Genomic DNA, 18,627 nt, shown 5'->3' with positions numbered 1-18,627 from the left:
GGAAGGGGGAGGTGGGGTGACAGGTTAGAGCCACCGTCAGACGTTGTCGCCGGTAGTTAAAACAATAACAATTAGCTGCAAGTCGACGGAGTCGTTGGCAACACGCAAAAATTAATTAGCAGGCCAAAAATTGAGTTTGGGTTGCCGTAAAATGCAGCAAAAACGGGACATTGGCAACAGTTACAGGAAATTAAAGCACAACCAAGTTTGAATCTAATCAAGTGAGGTGGAAAAATATCTAAAAACTGGACGTGGTAAACAAGCGGAAAAACTGCACACACAAACTTTTGGCAAACTGAAGGCAAAGTTTCAACAAAAACAGGAAACAGGATGGCGGCAAATTGCAAAAGGATAATTACAAAACTAAATGCCAAACTTAAACAAAAAAAGATAAAAAAGGAAAAAAAAACGCAGACACTAATGAAATTTCGATCAACTTTGTGCTGGCAGCCAGGCATGCAATAGCTAGAGAGACATAGAGAAAGTGAGAGACAGAGACGGAGAAAGTGCACTCCATGCACTCATATCAAAATAAATGATGATTTATTGAATTTTAATTTAGTGCTCCAGCAAATTTGCCATAAATATTTGAGTGTGCAAGCAAAAGTTATGCTCATTGCAAGTTATGCATCCAATTTATGCGAATGCCATCCCCTTCGACTGGCCCGAAGCGTCCTTAGCCGCTTCCGGTGTACAGTTGCCTTTCAGCTTTTTAGCTGCCACGACGCGTGCCCTGCTTACGCATGGCCAGCGCCCGTCAGTGGGTAGTCCTGTGGCAGCTCCTGCTACTAATTTGTGAGACAACCGCCTCGTGCTGTTCCCTGCGAAATTTGGCATTTGTGCGTATGCAAATTTCAAATTTCGCAAGCCACATGTCATTTTTGACCATTTCCGCTTCAGGGCTCGAGGCAACAGGAACAAAAACAATCACAACCCCATTTCTAGGCAACAGGGTGGCTTTCTATACCCTGTACATTCTATTTTTTGCACTAGGGTATCAAGATTATAACTGAGCTAGGCATGTACCAATTTATATCAATTGGAATTAATTAATAAATACAATTTTTGTATATTATATATAATGTTTATATTATTATTATTATTATTTATATATTTTTATTGTTTATATAAATTTTGTAATTTTAATTTTATAATCATTATTATTACTATAACAATTATCTCTATTATTATTAATACTATTGTTTTTACTATTATTATTCTTAAATTATATATATATGTCCATTGCTAAAGCATAAATTGCTGGACAGTTCTTGTAAAAAACAAAAAATATAAAAAAATATTATTATTTATATTTCTATTTTTATTACATTACATCAACAAACTGCGGGTTCTCGCTATTCATAATTTGTTTGCGGACATGGTCTCTTCGAGGTGCATTCCATTTTGTACAGGGTATTTGACTGCCTTGCATGCTAAGCGCTGCATTACCCTAACTTGTTTTCTTTGTTTTATTTTTGCAATGGGGTGCACTTAAATTTCGCAACTTGTTTTACCCACTGACCTTGAAAAGTGGATTTATTCAAATTGACTGCCGGCAGCTGTGCCCATTGGGGTGGCTCTGCAGCTCGCCGGTTCAGGTTGCAATTCCTGCCTCCGGTTCGTCCTACAATACGGACACTGCGATATTTTGCAAAACATTTCATTTATGCGCACACAACAAAAGGCAACAAAATGAAAGAATAAAAGCAATTTGAGCTCTTAGACTTATCAAAGGTTCGCTTATCGGGAATCCATTAGGTTGTTTTCCATGATTATGCAACTGTATGGGCCTTGATTCGATTGCTCTGCTAATCGTTCAATCCCAATGGATTGCTATGTTTTTCTTTGTTTGGCCCAATTGTTTTGCAAGCTATCGATTTCAAGGCGGCCCCTTGACTATGCAAATCGCCTTATTACGCACAAATTGCCGAGACGCACAATATGCCCATTTAATATTTATATAGAGTGCTTCGAAAGTATGTTATGTTATTTGATAAAAAAGAAAAACCAAGCAACACTATTTGATCTATTTAAAAATTCATTAAAGTTTAAATAACATACCTGAGCATTCTAATTCCGATGATAACCACAATTTGCAGAACTTTAATTATCTTATTTTGATTCAAAGTTTTATTACTTTGGCAAAACTGAAGCAATTTTCAAAACACAGGCAATCTATGAAATCAATCTCTATTTGTTATTATGTGGAATATTCATATTTAAATATATATTTTCATATATATGGTAAAATACCTGCACTAGATGTTGGAAAGGATTTTGTTTTTCATGCTTACAAGCCTTCCTTTTTGCTTTTAATTCTAGCGTAATAACAATTATTTACAGCAGCAGTTTGTCAACCAAAATGCCAAATAATAAAGAGCCATACTAAATAAATGTACCTAAAATCAACAAGAGTGCTTTAGTGGGAAGTGCCTGACTAGGGAATACCCTGAACCCTCTTCTACCAACATCAAATTCAGCTTGTGCTAGAATGCGGAGGGCAGGCGACGGTAGCTATAAAATAAGTATATACTACTCAAGAATTGAAGTTTAGCTCTTAAAGATATTTTCACGAAAAACTGAGCAAGTTATTGATTAACGGACAACATACTCTTACTGATCGGGCACTAGAAAGAGCTACGTTCAGCAATTTAAGACTAGCACTTTTAGGCTCTGGGATCGACGGACGGGCAAGCAGACGGACATGGCTAGATCGACTCGGCCATTCATGCTGATCAAGAATATATATACTTTATGGTGTCAGAGATGCTTTCTTCCGGCTATTGCACACATTTGCCATTATGCACCTTTAGATTTTAAATAGAAATATAAAATTTTTGACAGGTGTGCCTTCTATTTATATGCAAATTATTTAAAAAATAACTTTTATATTTTTTAATTTTACAGCAATATATGAATTTTTGGTTTGAAAAAAAGGCGAAAATGCAAATTGAAAGTTTTTGCTGAGCTACAACAAATAGTTTGTGGCACAAAGTTATGAGACGTTCATTAAAATTTCGAATAAATAGAAAGAATGGATTATTTATTGCAGTCTGAAACGGGAAAAGTCCGGGGCGCAGCTGCTGCTCAGTGGCTGCAAATGGAAATGCAATAAAACGAAATTAAATTGCTATTTTGCATACATACGAGTATAATGGCAATACACAACACACATGCACATAAATTAATATGAGCTCTTTGTCTGCAGGCCGCACAACAATGGCAACAATAACAACAACAACAACAACAACAACAGCAGCAAGAGGAGCAAAGCCGAAGGCGAATCCTTTGACAACAGCTGGCGGCTGACACCAAAAGCGAAATAGTTTTATAGTTGGGTGGCCCAAAAAATGTTCTAATTGCTTGGCGCGTTTATTAAAATGCATAAATTAATAGAAAATTTCGAAAGGCAGCGACCAGAACAGCCAGGAGGCTGTCAGAGACACAAGCGGAGCACCTTTATGAGCGTGGACCATGTGCGGCACTTAAAAAGGGTTCAGGACACGCAATTTGTGCGCCAACAATTTGTTCCAGACGCGCTCGTTCGCATATGGGTCTCGTGTGCGTGTAAGCCCCTATAACTCCATGGCAGACAAAGCCTCTGACAAATGCACTCGAAATGACCGCAATTATGAACCACCCTGCCCCGTCTCCCACCCCGCCACATTCAGCATATACTACTTATAATAAACATGAAAAGTTTTTGGCCAGCAACCGTAGCCTTCTTGTACGTCGCATCTCCTGGCCGCAAATCAGCGCAATTAATATTAAGTGGATTAATATTTAATGACCAATGCACGCAACGGGGTCGGAGTACGATTTCTCGAGTCTGAGTCGGAGTTCCAGTCCAAGTCCGAGTCAGAGTCAGAGTCCCATATGCCCTGCTTATTGTATCATAATCGCACTCTTAACTGTTATGTGGCCATCATTGCCTTTATGGTTTCTGTTTCCATATCCATGGCCATTTCAGTGTTGCCTGTCATATTCTAATTACACCATAACACGCGCTTATTGCCCAGGATTTTGATGACTTCCGACCCGACCCGGGGCACAAATAATTATGCCACACTCTCGTACAAAAGTGCGGTCCGCATTAAAAGGACCAATGGACGTGTATTTTACGTGCAAGTGGTCCATATACCCACAAAATCCCTATTGAATGGGCGTCACTAATTGATAAATGGCTCTTTTGCGTGGCTGCGTTCAATATTTGGAAAGAGACGGGGCTGCTGTGCGAAAGAGAAGGCATGCACAAGACTGGAGCTCTGGCCTGAGGCCTGTTCATAGAAAATATTTACAATAATTGCAATTCGCATCTAAATAACAGATAAGGAAACTGCGCTGCAGCTTGAACATAAAACACGTCAGCCCGAGGCTTACTTATAGAGATGGAGCGCTAGAGAGAAAGAGAGAGTGAGAGTGAAAGCGATAGAGACAGGGAAAAGAGAGATCGTACCGCGTAGAAGAGTATCTCGACTTGGCTCTTAGTCAACACCCAAAATGGCTACCCCACAAGCCATGGACTCCACTCATCCGGAAATAGTCTGGTCTGGCCGTGTGCAACTGCCGATAAACCCCAACGTAAGCAAACACAACACAGGCATGCCTCAGCTGATGACGTGTTCCAATGTGCGGGAACATGGCTACAGTCTTGTCAACTCGTGAAGTGCTCCCTGATAAGATACAGAATTGAAGATTTTTCGAGAGTAGATCACTTATTAATCAGTTGATCGGAATTGCTATATCATAAATTGCACTTCTATATATTTTTATAGAAATAAACAAGAGGTTCTAGTCGGGAGCTCCCGACTAGGGGATACCCTGAACCATCTTCTTCCAACATCAAATGCATATATAATTGCCCAAAAAACAGGATATCGATATCGATTTATATCGGTTGCTTGAAAACATAGTAAGTTATTGATTATCGGAAACAAACTCGATCTGCGCAGGCACTAGGAGCAGCTACATCTAAAATTTCAAGTCTTTAGCTCTTATAGGTTTTGAGATCCTTGCGTTCATACATACGGACAGACGACTCGGCTATTGATGCTGATCAAGAATATATATACTTTATGGGGTCGGAGATGCTTCCTTCTGCCTGTTACATACATTTGGATTTTGCACAAATACAATATACCCTTATACCCATTTTTAATGGGTTCAGGGTATAAAAACGGCCGTAGCTGTCAAATTAAATTAAGGTTTCCTAATAATATATGATAATATAATAACGTTTCCATATAACATAGCTTTTAAATAAAAATCTTACATTAATCCCATGGCAACTATACGATATAGCCTATATGGCTAGTTTTTAAAGAGTTTGGTCTTATCAATAATGAAAAAAAATATATGTATATAGATATGATTCAAGCAAATCTAAAATTTCGACTAGCATTTGAGTTATGTATAGGGTATAGAAGTCCATTCTTGAAGGTTTTTCGGTTATATTTTCGGAGCATGATATTGGTCAATATTACGATATTTTGCATAACTTAAAAGATGTTGCTAGAAGAACATGATTCGATATATAGTTGTATCAGCATATATATCACAATTTTCCAATACTCAAGACTCCAAACTTTTTTACAGCCTTAGAACTGAAGTAAGAGATTGAACAGAATTCGAGAGACTGAAAAGTAAAAATAAACACGGCTATATAGACTGATCCAGTGAATATATTTTGTACGATGTCGGGAATTCTTCTATTACGCATTATATATTTCTGGTCAAATCTTGATAACCTCAGCTTAAATAAATGTTTTAAATAACCTGAATTTAAAAGTACTCCCCCTCTATTCTATTATAATATAATTTACTGATGCGCTTTAAAAATGTTATATACTTCATTCAATTTTTCACAACTAGAGCTTATCTACTAATATTTTTCCCACACTTAACACTTAAGTCAAGTACGAACAATTTAAAAGACACTCAGATTTGTATTATTATTTGTGGAAAGTCTTTTATTCTTTGTGTACTCATTCGTTCTGGTTCGGGGAATTCGTGATTCTATAAAGAAGAGAATCTTTTTTTGCCTAGTCCAAATACGTATAGTGCCTGTGTAGCGCTGCAAATTGTAATCAGAGTCGAATGCAAAGTACACCCCCAGCTCATATGCTATCAGCGAGTCGAAAACAAACAGCTGCAAATTGAGCTGGCAGAAGGCAAGTGCCAGACGCCACATAGACATGCTTTTGAATATGCAAGCGACTTTATCTGCATGTTAAATATCAAACATGAAATACTGCGTATATTGTTGTCTTTGTTTATTTATTTTATTAGCTTGGTAACATAATTTAAAGATACATTTCTTCAAGCGAACGCTGCTTACTTAAACGTTATCACAAATGTGTGTGCGCGTGTATATGATAGTGTGTGTGTGTGTGTACATGGAAAATAAATCAAATTAAATAATAAGCGATTGTAAATCAGATGTTTCACGTATTTGTTTTTGTTGTTTTTTTGTTGCTTTTGTAGCTGCTGCGCTTCGATTTATTTAACACAACTCGGATGACAATTGAAATTTACAGAACGCAGCGTGGGGTGTATTTTTTGGAATCTTTATAATACTAGAAAATTAATTGTATTTTGCACAGAACGATGAGTGAATTTTGATAACAGCTATTTAGAGTTGCGCTGCAGAGATGACTGCTTATTGCTTCTGCAGATACTCGTCGAACAGATAGACGGAGAGGGATGGCTCGCGCACGGTGACCAACTTGGACAGGTCGTTGGCATAGCCAGACAATTTGCGCACAGACTCGGCCTGCTTGCTCAAGAAGTTCTCCTGCAGATAATGGGCCATCTCGGGATCGTGTTCGCGGTTCTGTGTGGTGCCGTGGGTGGCGCTGGTGTGCACGTGAATGGCGCCATTGGTCAGCTCCTTCTCGTTGTCCAGGGCACGTGCCAGCGACTCCAGCTCGTTGAGGTGCACCTCTGGTGGATGGGCAACACCCTTGTCATGGGCCTTGCTGAAGTCGACGGAACCGCCGCGGCGTGTCACCTGCTTGATGAGCTCAATGGTATCGTCGAAACTGCGATCGGAAAGACCCTGGTAGAGCTTCTGGAAGCCGGGTCGGTTCATCTGGTACGAGTTGAAGTGGGTGGCCAAGAGCAGATACTCATAAGACTTCTTCAGCTGCAGCTGAATGTAGTCCTGCAGCTTTGGCTCCAGATGTCCAATGGCGGCATAGCGTGCATTACAGTTGGAGACACCACCTGTGATGGGTGCATACAAAAAGGTGACATTTAGCAAGGGTGTGGAAAGCATTAGTCTGGTTTTTTTAAGATAAGGAAGTATTTTCGCTTACTTTCGTCTGAGAAAAAGGCCATGAGCGCTTGTTTATTTTTAAAATTATAAAATATTCAGAAGCAAGACACAGTTACAGTTAAAACCGGAACGAGTAATCACACACAGGCACACACACACATATACAATCACTCTCTTTCACACTCTTCCATTCGTGCGCTCAGTCAATCTCTCGCTCTTTGGGATTTTGTGTGGAGTACTCACCGTTAGCAGTTTGTCCGCAAGCAGACTGCACGTCAACTTGGCAGGTTTGCTCTTGGGCCTGCGCAAGAGCACAGACGGCCGCAATCAAAGCGAATGCAATGAAATATTTCATTTTGTTTGCTTTTACTTTCTAGAATTAGAATAAACGAAATTTCACAATTAGACCTATTTGAATTTAAAAAATCTGTCAGTCTGCTTCTCGTTAATTCGATTTAAAGAAACGAAGCAGCAACAATAACAATGCGCCTTTTGCGTCGTAATTTCTTGAATATTCTTTGACTCTCTTCGACTCGAGAGCGCAATTTTCAATTGCTTGCCCGTAATATGTTTCTTTTTTTAATAACTTTAATATTTTAGTTTCCTATTTGTTATGATCGTACTAACTAGCTCACAATTAAACAGAAACACTTACTTTAGTGTCGCGTTGAACTTAATTTTCAGTTTTTCTGCTTTACTTTTATGTGTTGTTTCTTATGTGCTGCTTGTTGGAACTCAAATTGTGAACTGCTGTTTATAGCGTTGCGTTTGTCTCGTTTCTATGCCTCGGCAATGCCTCGCTCTGTGCGCCAGTGTGAGTGAGTGCGCGAGTGTGTGTGCGAGAGTGAGAGTGTATGGGTATGCTGTTTTGCACTCGCCGACTCTCCGTTGGGGATTTCGTTGTCAGTCAAAAATGGCTCTGGCAATATGGCCGCGTCTCTGTTGTTGTTGTTGTTGCCATTGCGGTTGTTTTTCTTTGTGACTCAGGCACTCTCAAGTTGTTTGTGCGCTCTGCGCGGCGCGTAGGGTTACCAGCGTGTTCAAAGTTCTTACAATAAGTTTCCATATTTCATCACAGAGCTAGAAAATGAATCAAGCGAATGAAACTAGTTTAAGCCAACAGAAAAAGTAATGCACATCACGCCCAAGGCTTACATGAATAAAATGAATGTTTTTTATATATAAATCAACATTTACAGGCAGTCAAAAAACAACATTTTTCAATGATTCTTAAAACTTATCAGTTGGGTTTTGGTATTAAATGTTTTGTTATCATTCCACAAAATTCTTATCAGGCGTTCGGCATCATATATGACATTATGGTTACCCTTCAGAAGTTGCCATGTTGGCACTGATAGTCAATAAAAATCTTGATTGATCCCCTACCATACCTGATAGTTTTAGCATCTGTGCTCAAGTAAGGTATTAAGACATCATATTTTTTCATATCAAACATGAGAACATGGCAACCCCTGACGTGTACCAGTCAAAATGAACACAAGCAAAATTGGTTTCAAAAGGGTCGCATCGGCTATACCTTGCAAAGCAATTTAACTATGTATATTAATACGATTAATGTGATAAAATCGACTAACGACTAACTAAATTGGAATTTTATATTTAAAACTTATTATTTTCAAGCTTAGTCATTTGCCATATCTTCAATTACCACTCTGTAGTTCTATTGTACACATATGTATATATGCATTATATACCCCATGTACGAGTAAATTTGTAACAAAGAACAGCTGACTGGAGAGCCTCCGCTGCCATTTGGCGGCCATTGTTATGAAGCATTGTTCAGCAACGACATATTAGTAATATTAACAGAGGAGATTTTATATTGAGGACGTGTGGAAGTAAGTGTGGTAAATTAAGTACGTCTATCAAACAACAATAACAAACTATGCGACGACATATTGGATTGATAAGAGCGCGCTGATACACACACACACATAAACACAAACACACATAGCATACACGTATTGTGTAGGCACACACAGCGCTCTTTGTGAGCGAGAGCTACCAGCGACGAAGCGTTTAAAAGTGTTTTGCTCGGCACTGGCACAGACAGTTTGCATTCACATAGCGAAGGCGCGTTAAGCAGAAGAATTACGAAACGTTCAAGTACGTGAAAAGATTCAATTTGTCAGGGTATACTTTCATAAATCAGTATCGTAAGGTACCGGAAGAACCGAATAATCCAATAAGTCCAATTTGATAGAAAGAGCAAGCTTCGCCTTCTATGCCAGTGTGTGTAAAGGCAGCTTTGATAGACAATTGAGACGAGATAAAAGATCGACTCGAAAGTTCTCTATTTAACATTGGCAGCACAACCGAAACGGTTCATTTTCATTTGTGCATTTAGGCTGAGCACATAAATTGATTGCATTGATTAATTAACTGAAAGTGATATATTTGTTCTGTGATTTTGTGTAAAGACATCAACAACAACAACAGCAACCACAACAACAGCAGCAACCGAAGAACAAACATGGTGAAATTAATTGCGAGTATTTGCCTACTGGTCGTTCTGGCTGTGGTCAACCAGGCCCAGGCTGATAACCTACAATGTGAGTAATTTCAATCTAGATTAAAACATTTTGGAATTGTTAAATGAAAACAAAAAAAATTTGTAAAAACCAATAAAATTCGACGCAATTCACTTCGATGGCGACGCAGCGTAAGGCCAAACAAAGAGCATGAGAGAGCGAGAGTGCAAGTAAGAGCATCGAGGCGTGCGCACACATCTAAGAGCATCTTTGGTCAGCTGTTCGCTTGACTGCTCTCTTCATGACATACTCTCGGATATTTATACCAATATAATACTAAATTAAATCAATTTACTTTCGCTTGCCGCGATTATTTGAACTTTGATGATTGTATAACAGATTAGCTTAATTTACATATGTTGTATAATAGGTGAGTTTGAATCTCAGCTCTACACATAACGGCAACTGTGGACAACGTAACTCATAAACTCTCTTATCGACAATTCTGTATTATGTTTTTGTTAAAACCTTTTGCACACGGCCTCGGCCTAAGCTCGGTTATGCTAGTGCGAGCGAGACAGATTAAGTTGAGTTAGAGTAGAAGCGCGAATTTTTGCACACGGCACAATACCAAAACAAATGCCGTTACTATGGCGACACTTGCGCACGTTACCACAAAGAGCGCAGAGAATAAAAAATAAATAAAGGGAGGGATAGAGAGAGAGAGAGAGAGAGTTTACCATATAACTGCACTTTGGCTTTGCACACGCTCTTGTTAGTTCTAGAAACTTGAGTGTGCATTGCATATGCAATAACCCATGCTGCCTTTGTAATGACCGCTCTAATGACCACTCCTTGCTCCCCTTAGCGCCCACAGCTAAACAGTCCAGTGTTGTGCAGGACTTGAAAAATCGAAAGTCGCAAACGCAAGATCTCAAGCAAGATTTTCTTAACTGTATGTCAAATATGGAAATCTCTTGTTACATTACTCTAGCTATCGATTATATACCGCTATATCTAAATGTTGATCTATTGGCTTGCAGGCAACATCAAGTCGAATGCTGTTTTCAGGGGATGGCCCGACATGAAGGAGCCATGTATTAAGAGCATGCGCGACCAGATTCAGAAGGAGATTGAAGCCTCCACCCAGTATCTGGCCATGGCTGCCTACTTTTCAACCGACACCGTCAATCGTCCTGGCTTCGCCGAGCACTTCTTCAAGGCAGCCAGGGAGGAGCGCGAGCATGGCTCCAAGCTGGTAGAGTACCTGTCGATGCGTGGCCAGTTGACCGACACCGTTAACAACCTGATCAAAGTACCGGTTAGTATTCTTTGCAAATGTTTTGAAATATGCTCTCTTTTCATTTGAATATACATTTTAATGGCCCCGTTATAGTCTGTTAAGGTGACCAACTGGACTGGTCTGTCGGCTCTGGAGGATGCTTTCAAGCTAGAAACCGAGGTGACCAAGTCTATTCGCGAGCTGATCAAGACCTGTGAGGGTACTTCCAAGAAGGCTGATGATAACGATTATCATTTGGTCGACTATCTGACTGGCGTCTATCTGGAGGAGCAGCTGACTGGCCAGCGCGATCTGGCTGGCAAGATCACCACACTGGAGAAGATGATGTCCTCCCATGGCCAATTGGGCGAGTTCCTGTTCGACAAGAACTTGTAAGGTGTCACGCTCTGGGAAACACCAATATCAACTCATTGTCTAGCATGCTATTCATAGTTTTTACTGTGCTCTTAAAAAACTCTTATTTAAAATTAACTGTAACTAGCCGCTGCAAAAAAAAACTCACAATCCCCACAAGTATTTTGTTATCTTCACAAGTTTTTGCCAAATTTAGTTTATAATTAAATCACACTCAAACATTAAAAGCTCTTCTTTTTTGTTTCATACAAATATTGGCCAAATAAATACAACGTTCTGTTTGATGTCAATTTCATTCCAAGGCACAGTCAAATCCACAAGTTCTTTTCTTATCAATCCCAGCCCGCTGGCCACTCCAGCTAAAGGGCTTTAGATAAAGCAGCGTCATAAATTAATCAGTGCGTCTAAAAAACAACAGACAGACTAAATTGTGATTTATTTACAATATGCTATGTATAACTATTTCGTTATCGCGCACGAGTACACGTGCTCTAAAGTTCATGTTTTAGTTCTTTCGCGATTTGTTAACAATTCATTTGAAATTGAAAAATCCATCTACATAAGGCATACATTTAGATATAAACAAGTACAATATATACATATAAATATTTTTCTGTCAATTAGTCAATAGAGCTATTAACTTAATAAACATTACGATCAAACTAAATTCAAATTTGTTTTTTTATATATAGATTTAGTCAACTTTTCCGATTTGGTTAACTTTTTAGGCTATAAGGGAATTTCTAGAATTTTCTAGAAAGTTTCTTTGAGCAGAAACATTGGAAATACTAAGTTCTTGATTGATTGATATTGATATATATGATATATCTAATCAAAGTACATAAGATTTATTCCCGTTAGTTAGGTGGGTACATTGGGACTGTAAGGGGAGTGTGGGGGGGGGGGGGGGTTCTCTACTCATTATAAAAGAGATCCATTTTTTACAAAATAGATATCCCAAATTTGGCGGGTAGACCAACATTGACCCAAATATATATTGATAAAATCGATATGCTCGAGTTTTAGAGCTAAAGATCAATGCAAAGGTATAAATAATTATTTTCTAGCTAGAGTTCAACGTGTTTTTTTTCCCCCAGCTAGCGTTAGGTTAAAGGCGAAGATTTGTCTTTGGCTACAATTGATGTGTTTTATGGTCACGTATTGTCTATACAGATGAAAATCTAATCTCGAAAATCGCATTGTATATTCCATTTGAGCAAAAGTCCCATTGGCCTTATTGACCCTTTCATCTAGCCCAGAGAGCTGAGGCTAATCTGATTTGGAAACACAAAAAGCAAAGGGATAAAATGCATGGCGTGTGTGACAACCGGACAGGGGCAGCGAGTTGGATGGCGGGATGGGGCATAAAGAATAATTCATAAGTCACTTGTAAAAATGTCCTGCACTTGAGCAGACAGAACGAACACACCCAAACCCCAATCGAAGCTAACCGAATCTCAACCCAGAGCCTGCGGCAAGTGGCTAATGTGTGTTCACCCTTTCGTAGTCCTTGTCGATGATTGACAGGACATCGCATGCATTGAATTATGATAAATTGTGGCAACTGTCAAATGGCGCTGATGATGTTTCTTATTTGTGTTTGGCCTTAGTTCTTCCCAATCACCCACCCTTCCCCCTTCCCCCTTCCCCCTTCCCATTGGTAGATGGTACGTGCAGGCGAGCGTGACCAATGCGTACGTCAATGGGTTGTCAATCCTCGAATGGGCTGCGCATTTTAAACAATTTTATAAGCTAATATTTGAACAGATGTACCATCAGATGTATTGCCCACTAAATGGGCGTGGGTTCTGCTTTAAAATTGCAACCATTTCGATTTGGCTTTGTGGTTCGTCCGGCACAATGGACCGCAAATTTGTTGCAAATATTTAAGCACAATTTGGCAACGGCTGGGGTCGGGGTTCAAAGTTCAGTCCGGCATACAAATGGACGCCGGACAATGGGCATACAGGACATATTAATCTTGGCCAACCACGACGAAAATTCGTTGATAGCAAACTTTTGGCATTGGACATGCTTTCGGGCCTGCTCATCATATTTATTGCAATTTTTTTTTGCGGCTGCCCAAATTTGTGGGTTTTTTCTTATATTTTCTGCTGTTTTCTTTTTGCGAGTGATTTATTCTGTGATAAAAAACTTGTGCCGCTTATCACATTGACATTTGTTGTGCCTGTTGACAAATTTGCAACGGCCGACAGTCGCCAACCGGCCCGCCCAACGTGCCACATACAGAGCACTCAATAGGCATGAAATGAAAATGCGGAAATGGGAAAATGGGAAAATGCATTCGTTAGACAGCCGAAATCCTTTTTCCTTTTTATTGCGTCCCTAACGTTGACTGACAATGTCTGCCCGTTTGATTTAGGGCCTCGAGCCTGCCGCTTGCACCGCAGGACATCATTTGGCGTCGCCTTGGCAACGCACTCGTAATTCATATCCTTGCAGTTGGCTTTGTCTTCGTCTCTCATTTGGCTGCCGGCTAGTGAAAGCGACGCACTTTCTCGCCCCAGCCCAATGCGGCCCCTCCCTGCGCTCTGTTTGCACTTCACACTATAAATCTTCGCAGGACTCGTGAGCTATGACAGGCGTGGCGAGGCCGTTAAGCAAGTCACCTAAAACCGGTTAGTTAAACTCTAGAAAGAGTTTTCATAGAATTAGTCTCGACCCTTCCAACTGGTTTTCATGGAATATGTTCAAATTGAAAATCCTGAGCTACGAATGGATTTTAACCTGGCTAATTTTCAGTGCTCACTTTTTCGAGTAGTCCCTTTACTTACAAAGTACTTATATCTTTTAGCACAAGCATATATAATGTGTCTATACCATCATAATCTCCATATACAATCCTTGATTCTATATATTAGAAATCTAAGTCTTATATGCGCGAGTTAAACAAGAAACAAAAAACAATTACTTTTCGATTGACTTTTAAAAATGGCAAAATTTGAATTTAATCGAAATAAAGAACAGCTTAAACTAAATCCAAATCCACCTAAATAGTTGTTAAATATGTGCCTTAAACAAACGTGTTTGCTACAATTCCCATGAATTGCAAGCAATCAAATGATGTCGTCAAGTCTTTTGATTAAAACTCTGCAGACATGCTCCTGAACACAGCCCCCCCTCCCCTCCCCCACCCCCGCACAAGCCACTAAGAAATGTGTGTCCACAATTTCAAAATTTCGCCTTGGCATGCGAAATGCCAAAGCGTTATTGAAATGTCTTAGCAGCTGTCCAAACAATCTCACAACCCCAGCCACGGCTTCGGCCCCGATCCCCGTGTAACCCCTTTCGGCTGTACGGGCGAGGCGTCTGCTGATTTAGCATATTGACTGCTGGCAAGGAGCAACTTATACAAGATTTATGCGTGCGCCGTACGCCAGGCGACAGCACAGATAAAAAGGATTCGTGGTGCGACCCTCGGCCAGGACCAGTGCGAGTGCAATAAATTTGATTTGCATATTAGCACACCAGCAGCAGGACACGAGTTGGAGGCGGAGGATGAGAAGGAGGTGGAGCTGTTCCGAAAATGCTCGGCGTTGTGCACCCTCTGGCCACTGGCTACGTGGGGGCCATTAGGTAAAGGATTTCAAGCACGAAATCTTGCTTAAATTGGAAATAAATCATTAAAAATATGTATATGTGTGTGTGTGTGTGTGTGTGTGTTGAATCCTTGCCCAGATCCTTTGTCCAGTTAAGTGGATGGGGGAGCCTTGCAACAATTTCAAGCATTTGTGGCATGCATACGCTCAGCTTCTGTGGGTTGGCGGCTCATCTTGTAATTCCCTTTGATTTATAAAGATAACGACACATTGTCATGTTTGGTTCGAGCCCCCAACCACGCCCACTTCAGATGCTGGATCACAAACAAATATGACTTAAGCAAAAGTTTTCTAATTATGCATGCCCAGACTTATTGCGCCTTAGACACAGGCTAGTCGGCTCCTTGGGGAGTGCCAGACCCACACTCCGCATTCCCGGACAGTTTTTAACTGACCATTCGAAGGCGAAAGTTTTGTGGCTCGCATTTTTGAAAGATAAAGTCGAGTGCCAGGCGGCACTTTGACTTGTGTTGTGTTTATGGGTCTCGCCACAGTTCAATGGCCACAAATGTGCAGCTAGGGATATGCCCCCAGAGAGTGATTCCATGGCTGAACTTCGGGGCCAAGGGCCAGGCGAATATAAAAGCTGATTTGCCTGCCCTGCCAAAGCGAACTCCAACTGGAAGCCGGAGTCCGGAGTGCATTAAAAGCCAAAAGTGCAGCGTCAGCCTGAAGTGGGGTTTAAATAGATTTTGTGTATGTGGAAATGCCCCGGAATATCCCGAATGCCGGAATGAGCGCCAGAGTGGATGATTGCTTGTCGCGTAGTTATGCGGTAGACATGGCTCGCTTTTGATTTAAGCGCATTGTTTGGCTTAAATATTTGCCATGCCGGCCACGCAGACAATTGCAGACATGCCACGTACCATGCCACAGCCACAGCTGCAGTCAACAGCCAACAGCCAACAGTCGACAGCCGAGAGCTAGCTCCTTTGTGGGTCTTGTTTGATTTCCGCTTCTTGACTGGCTATGTATACACATACACACACACACACATACTCACGCGGCCACCCACTCGTCCTGACACTAAACAGCTTAAACTTCACACGCAGACACGTCCACGTCTGCTGCTAAGTGCGCCGGGACTCCAGCTGCCACTTTGTTGTGGGGCAGCTGCCCATATCTCCCAACTCCCAGTTGCAGCTGATGCAGTTGCTGCTGCTGCATTAGCTGCAATTGAATTGTTGCATTACCAAATTTGTAGCTGCATCAGCTGCCACAGCGGGGCCAAAATTAATTAGCCTGCCTCAGCCAGGTGCAGCAGCTAATTGGCTATTGAATGCTCTTCCAAAGCCAAAGTAGCTGCCACAACAGCTTATGGGCTCAGAGCAATCAGTCCGGCAATCACATTAGAAGCTTTCGGCCAATGCCAATCGGTGTTGGCCACATTTTAGAGGCAAGCTGGTTTTTAGCGGGTAAACAGACAATTCTCGCTGTTTGGCATATTTTTGGTTAATTTTATTCCTTTATCATTTTCAAATTTTACTAAAGCTACCTTTACTGAATTTTCATTCTAGTCATGTTTTACCTTTAATTAATTTTAATTTTATTCATGGCCAATTTATAACTGGGTCATTTCACTAAGGACCTGTGCGCCTCATATCCTTAAATAACAATCTCTAGAACTTGATGCAAACGAGCTATGTCCCTTTAAGGATATGGAACTTTCAGCTAAATACACATCGTTTCTTTTTAAGCTCGCTGTAAACATTTCACGAATTTTTCTGAGGTCCTGTGGAAGAAAAGAAGTCCTTAAGAACATCAATATCGCATTTGTTGCTTATGAGTTATCGAGGTTTTTGGTTGTGTTCCTTGCTTTGATTAAAAATTAACAAGGATTAGATTCTCAGATGAACTCATAATGAGTTAGTTCAGATTGTTGTGCCTGGTTCCTGTGTTCCTAGGGCACCATGTCCTTTGAAGCACCTTTGAAGGTCTGCAAGGTTATGTTGTAAGAATATCTTTTTACTTAGCTCGCAGTAAGCTGAAGCTAAAGGGTTTCCAGGACTTGAGCCAGAAATTTGTTTCTGCTGATTAAAAGCTTAAAAAGTGATACAACTTCGCCATCTCACTATCGAACAAATGCCAAACTTACAGAAAATAAGCCAAATGGGCAGCACTGATGGCAATTGAATCGAGCAAGTGAATCAAATTCGAGCCCTAAGGGCTACTTAACGGCATCCATCACGTGAAAGACTGTACACAAAATGCGCAGCAGCGACACCCTAAGCTCCACTTAATCGAACCCCTTGCACTCCCCCCCACCGCCCACCGCTCACGTACAGGCACAACCCTTTTGACAGTCGCTTCGCTTTGTGGCCATTTTCCGTTGCCCCAGGGAACTAGCTGCTGCCCGCTGCTGGTTCCAGTTTTTGGCACTGGTTCTTTTCAAGTGCCGCTGACCAATTGGTCGCAGCTGTGTGACCAGCTCACACTTAAAGAACTTGAGTTTGATTTAAGTTGTTTTGATGATTATAAACGACAATGGTCGCACTTTATTGAAAGATTTTTATCATTTGTATTTGGTAGTTTTGTTTTGTGTGAATTTTTTCATTTTGGGTTTAAAGTCTGCCGTTTTGCAAATATTTCGTGTTTTGTTTGCTTTTTTATTTGTCTCCTTACTCATACATAATATATAATTAGAAGTGTTAATCGTTTTATAATATAATATATAGTAAATGTTATTTGTATAATATTATTAATAAAGACAAATACGCATATTTTATATATACTTTCATATACATAAATGTTTAAGTGCTAAATGGGGTTACAATATGCTGTGTATGTATATACCATTTTTTTTTTCATTTTTTTCTCTTCTCATTTTTATTTATTAATTTTTTTTTTTGGTTTTTTGTTGAATTTCATTATGTTTTTTGTTTAGAGACATAAATAATGAAATTGTTTCGCCAATAAAATGTTTAAGTGTTTGTTTGTGTGTAATTTGTAAATAGTTTTGTGTAAGCATAGAAAGAGTTTTGCAAAATTATTGTTTCTTTTTGTTTTTAATGCTGTTCAATTTGTATCAAAAGCAAGTTTGGTTTTTATTTTTTAGGTTAGCTTAAATTATGTTAGGTTAGTTTTTGTTTAGTTTTTTTTTTTTCGCATTCTAGAGGCGGCTACGGGCTTGAATTTTGTTATTTAATTGTTCTTTCTTTAATTGTGGCTCTTTTTCTTTTGTCTACTCAAAATATTTTTTAAATAATTTTTGTTTAAGCTGAGCGTAAACTTATTTTAACAAAGTTCAAGCTTGGAGGTTTTTCTTTTTGTTGACAGATTTGATATAATTGATGTTAAAATTATGACAAAATTATAGAATAGAACAGTTTGAAATATTTTTTCTGTTTTTTTTTTTTTTTTTATGTTTGGAGTTTTCAGTTTTTGGTTCTATGGGCGTGGTCATGTTGTCTTTAATTGCTTTCTGCCTACTCGCGTTCGATTCTCGATTCTCGATTCTCTGCTCCATTTCTTCTTCTTCAATCTTTTCTTCTTCTTTGCATACGTTTCTATGACGCATCTTTTTAAAAAATCTTTTCACAATAAAAACAATTTGTACTTTCGAAAAGGGGGAGGGGCGCATTT

At 39.8% G+C, this 18,627-nt stretch overlaps 2 protein-coding genes and 1 long non-coding RNA gene across 6 annotated transcripts; 2 read left to right on the top strand and 1 right to left on the bottom strand.

Moving 5' to 3' along the window:
• Nucleotides 1-4,335: 4,335 nt before the first annotated feature.
• Nucleotides 4,336-5,189, top strand: LOC138910879 (uncharacterized). 2 transcript variants are annotated; one of them, XR_011416027.1, is made up of 3 exons: nt 4,336-4,581; nt 4,776-4,912; nt 4,985-5,189. It is a non-coding gene; the product is annotated as an uncharacterized lncRNA (long non-coding RNA). The 2 variants fall into 2 exon arrangements; XR_011416028.1 differs by having other exon boundaries at nt 4,336-4,706.
• A 1,068-nt stretch (nt 5,190-6,257) lies between these two features.
• Fer2LCH (Ferritin 2 light chain homologue) lies at nt 6,258-8,089 on the bottom strand. 2 transcript variants are annotated; one of them, XM_070206729.1, is made up of 4 exons: nt 7,932-8,089; nt 7,520-7,649; nt 7,317-7,343; nt 6,258-7,224 (listed from the first exon to the last, which is right to left on the bottom strand). In XM_070206729.1, exons 2-4 carry the CDS (start codon nt 7,629-7,631, stop codon nt 6,659-6,661), a joined length of 705 nt encoding a protein of 234 aa, XP_070062830.1. In that variant the 5' UTR covers nt 7,632-7,649; nt 7,932-8,089; the 3' UTR covers nt 6,258-6,658. The 2 variants fall into 2 exon arrangements, with proteins under 2 accessions (XP_070062830.1, XP_002056117.1); XM_002056081.4 differs by lacking the exon at nt 7,317-7,343 and having other exon boundaries at nt 7,932-8,088.
• A 1,167-nt stretch (nt 8,090-9,256) lies between these two features.
• On the top strand, nt 9,257-11,738 carry Fer1HCH (Ferritin 1 heavy chain homologue). 2 transcript variants are annotated; one of them, XM_015170401.3, is made up of 4 exons: nt 9,257-9,403; nt 9,718-9,849; nt 10,812-11,089; nt 11,165-11,738. In XM_015170401.3, the coding sequence occupies exons 2-4, from the start codon at nt 9,771-9,773 to the stop codon at nt 11,444-11,446; spliced, it is 639 nt and encodes a 212-aa protein (XP_015025887.1). In that variant the 5' UTR covers nt 9,257-9,403; nt 9,718-9,770; the 3' UTR covers nt 11,447-11,738. The 2 variants fall into 2 exon arrangements, with proteins under 2 accessions (XP_015025887.1, XP_015025888.1); XM_015170402.3 differs by adding an exon at nt 10,637-10,723 and having other exon boundaries at nt 9,357-9,849.
• Nucleotides 11,739-18,627: the final 6,889 nt, after the last annotated feature.

The sequence above is a fragment of the Drosophila virilis genome, chromosome 2, assembly GCF_030788295.1.
Source record: "Drosophila virilis strain 15010-1051.87 chromosome 2, Dvir_AGI_RSII-ME, whole genome shotgun sequence".
NCBI lineage: Eukaryota > Metazoa > Arthropoda > Insecta > Diptera > Drosophilidae > Drosophila > Drosophila virilis.
Note: the sequence above shows the minus strand (reverse complement) of the source record. Positions and strands in the feature narration are given on the sequence as shown.

Bases quoted from the DNA above. Each gene is read 5' to 3' on its own strand.
- Fer1HCH (XM_015170402.3), top strand. From the start codon at position 9,771: ATGGTGAAATTAATTGCGAGTATTTGCCTACTGGTCGTTCTGGCTGTG. The intron at 9,850-10,636 runs GTGAGTAATTTC...TGCTCCCCTTAG, and splicing joins CCAGGCTGATAACCTACAAT to CGCCCACAGCTAAACAGTCC. The intron at 11,090-11,164 runs GTTAGTATTCTT...GCCCCGTTATAG, and splicing joins ACAACCTGATCAAAGTACCG to TCTGTTAAGGTGACCAACTG.
- Fer2LCH (XM_070206729.1), bottom strand. From the start codon at position 7,631: ATGAAATATTTCATTGCATTCGCTTTGATTGCGGCCGTCTGTGCTCTT. The intron at 7,344-7,519 runs GTGAGTACTCCA...AAAATAAACAAG, and splicing joins TTGCGGACAAACTGCTAACG to CGCTCATGGCCTTTTTCTCA. The intron at 7,225-7,316 runs GTAAGCGAAAAT...CACCCATCACAG, and splicing joins GGCCTTTTTCTCAGACGAAA to GTGGTGTCTCCAACTGTAAT.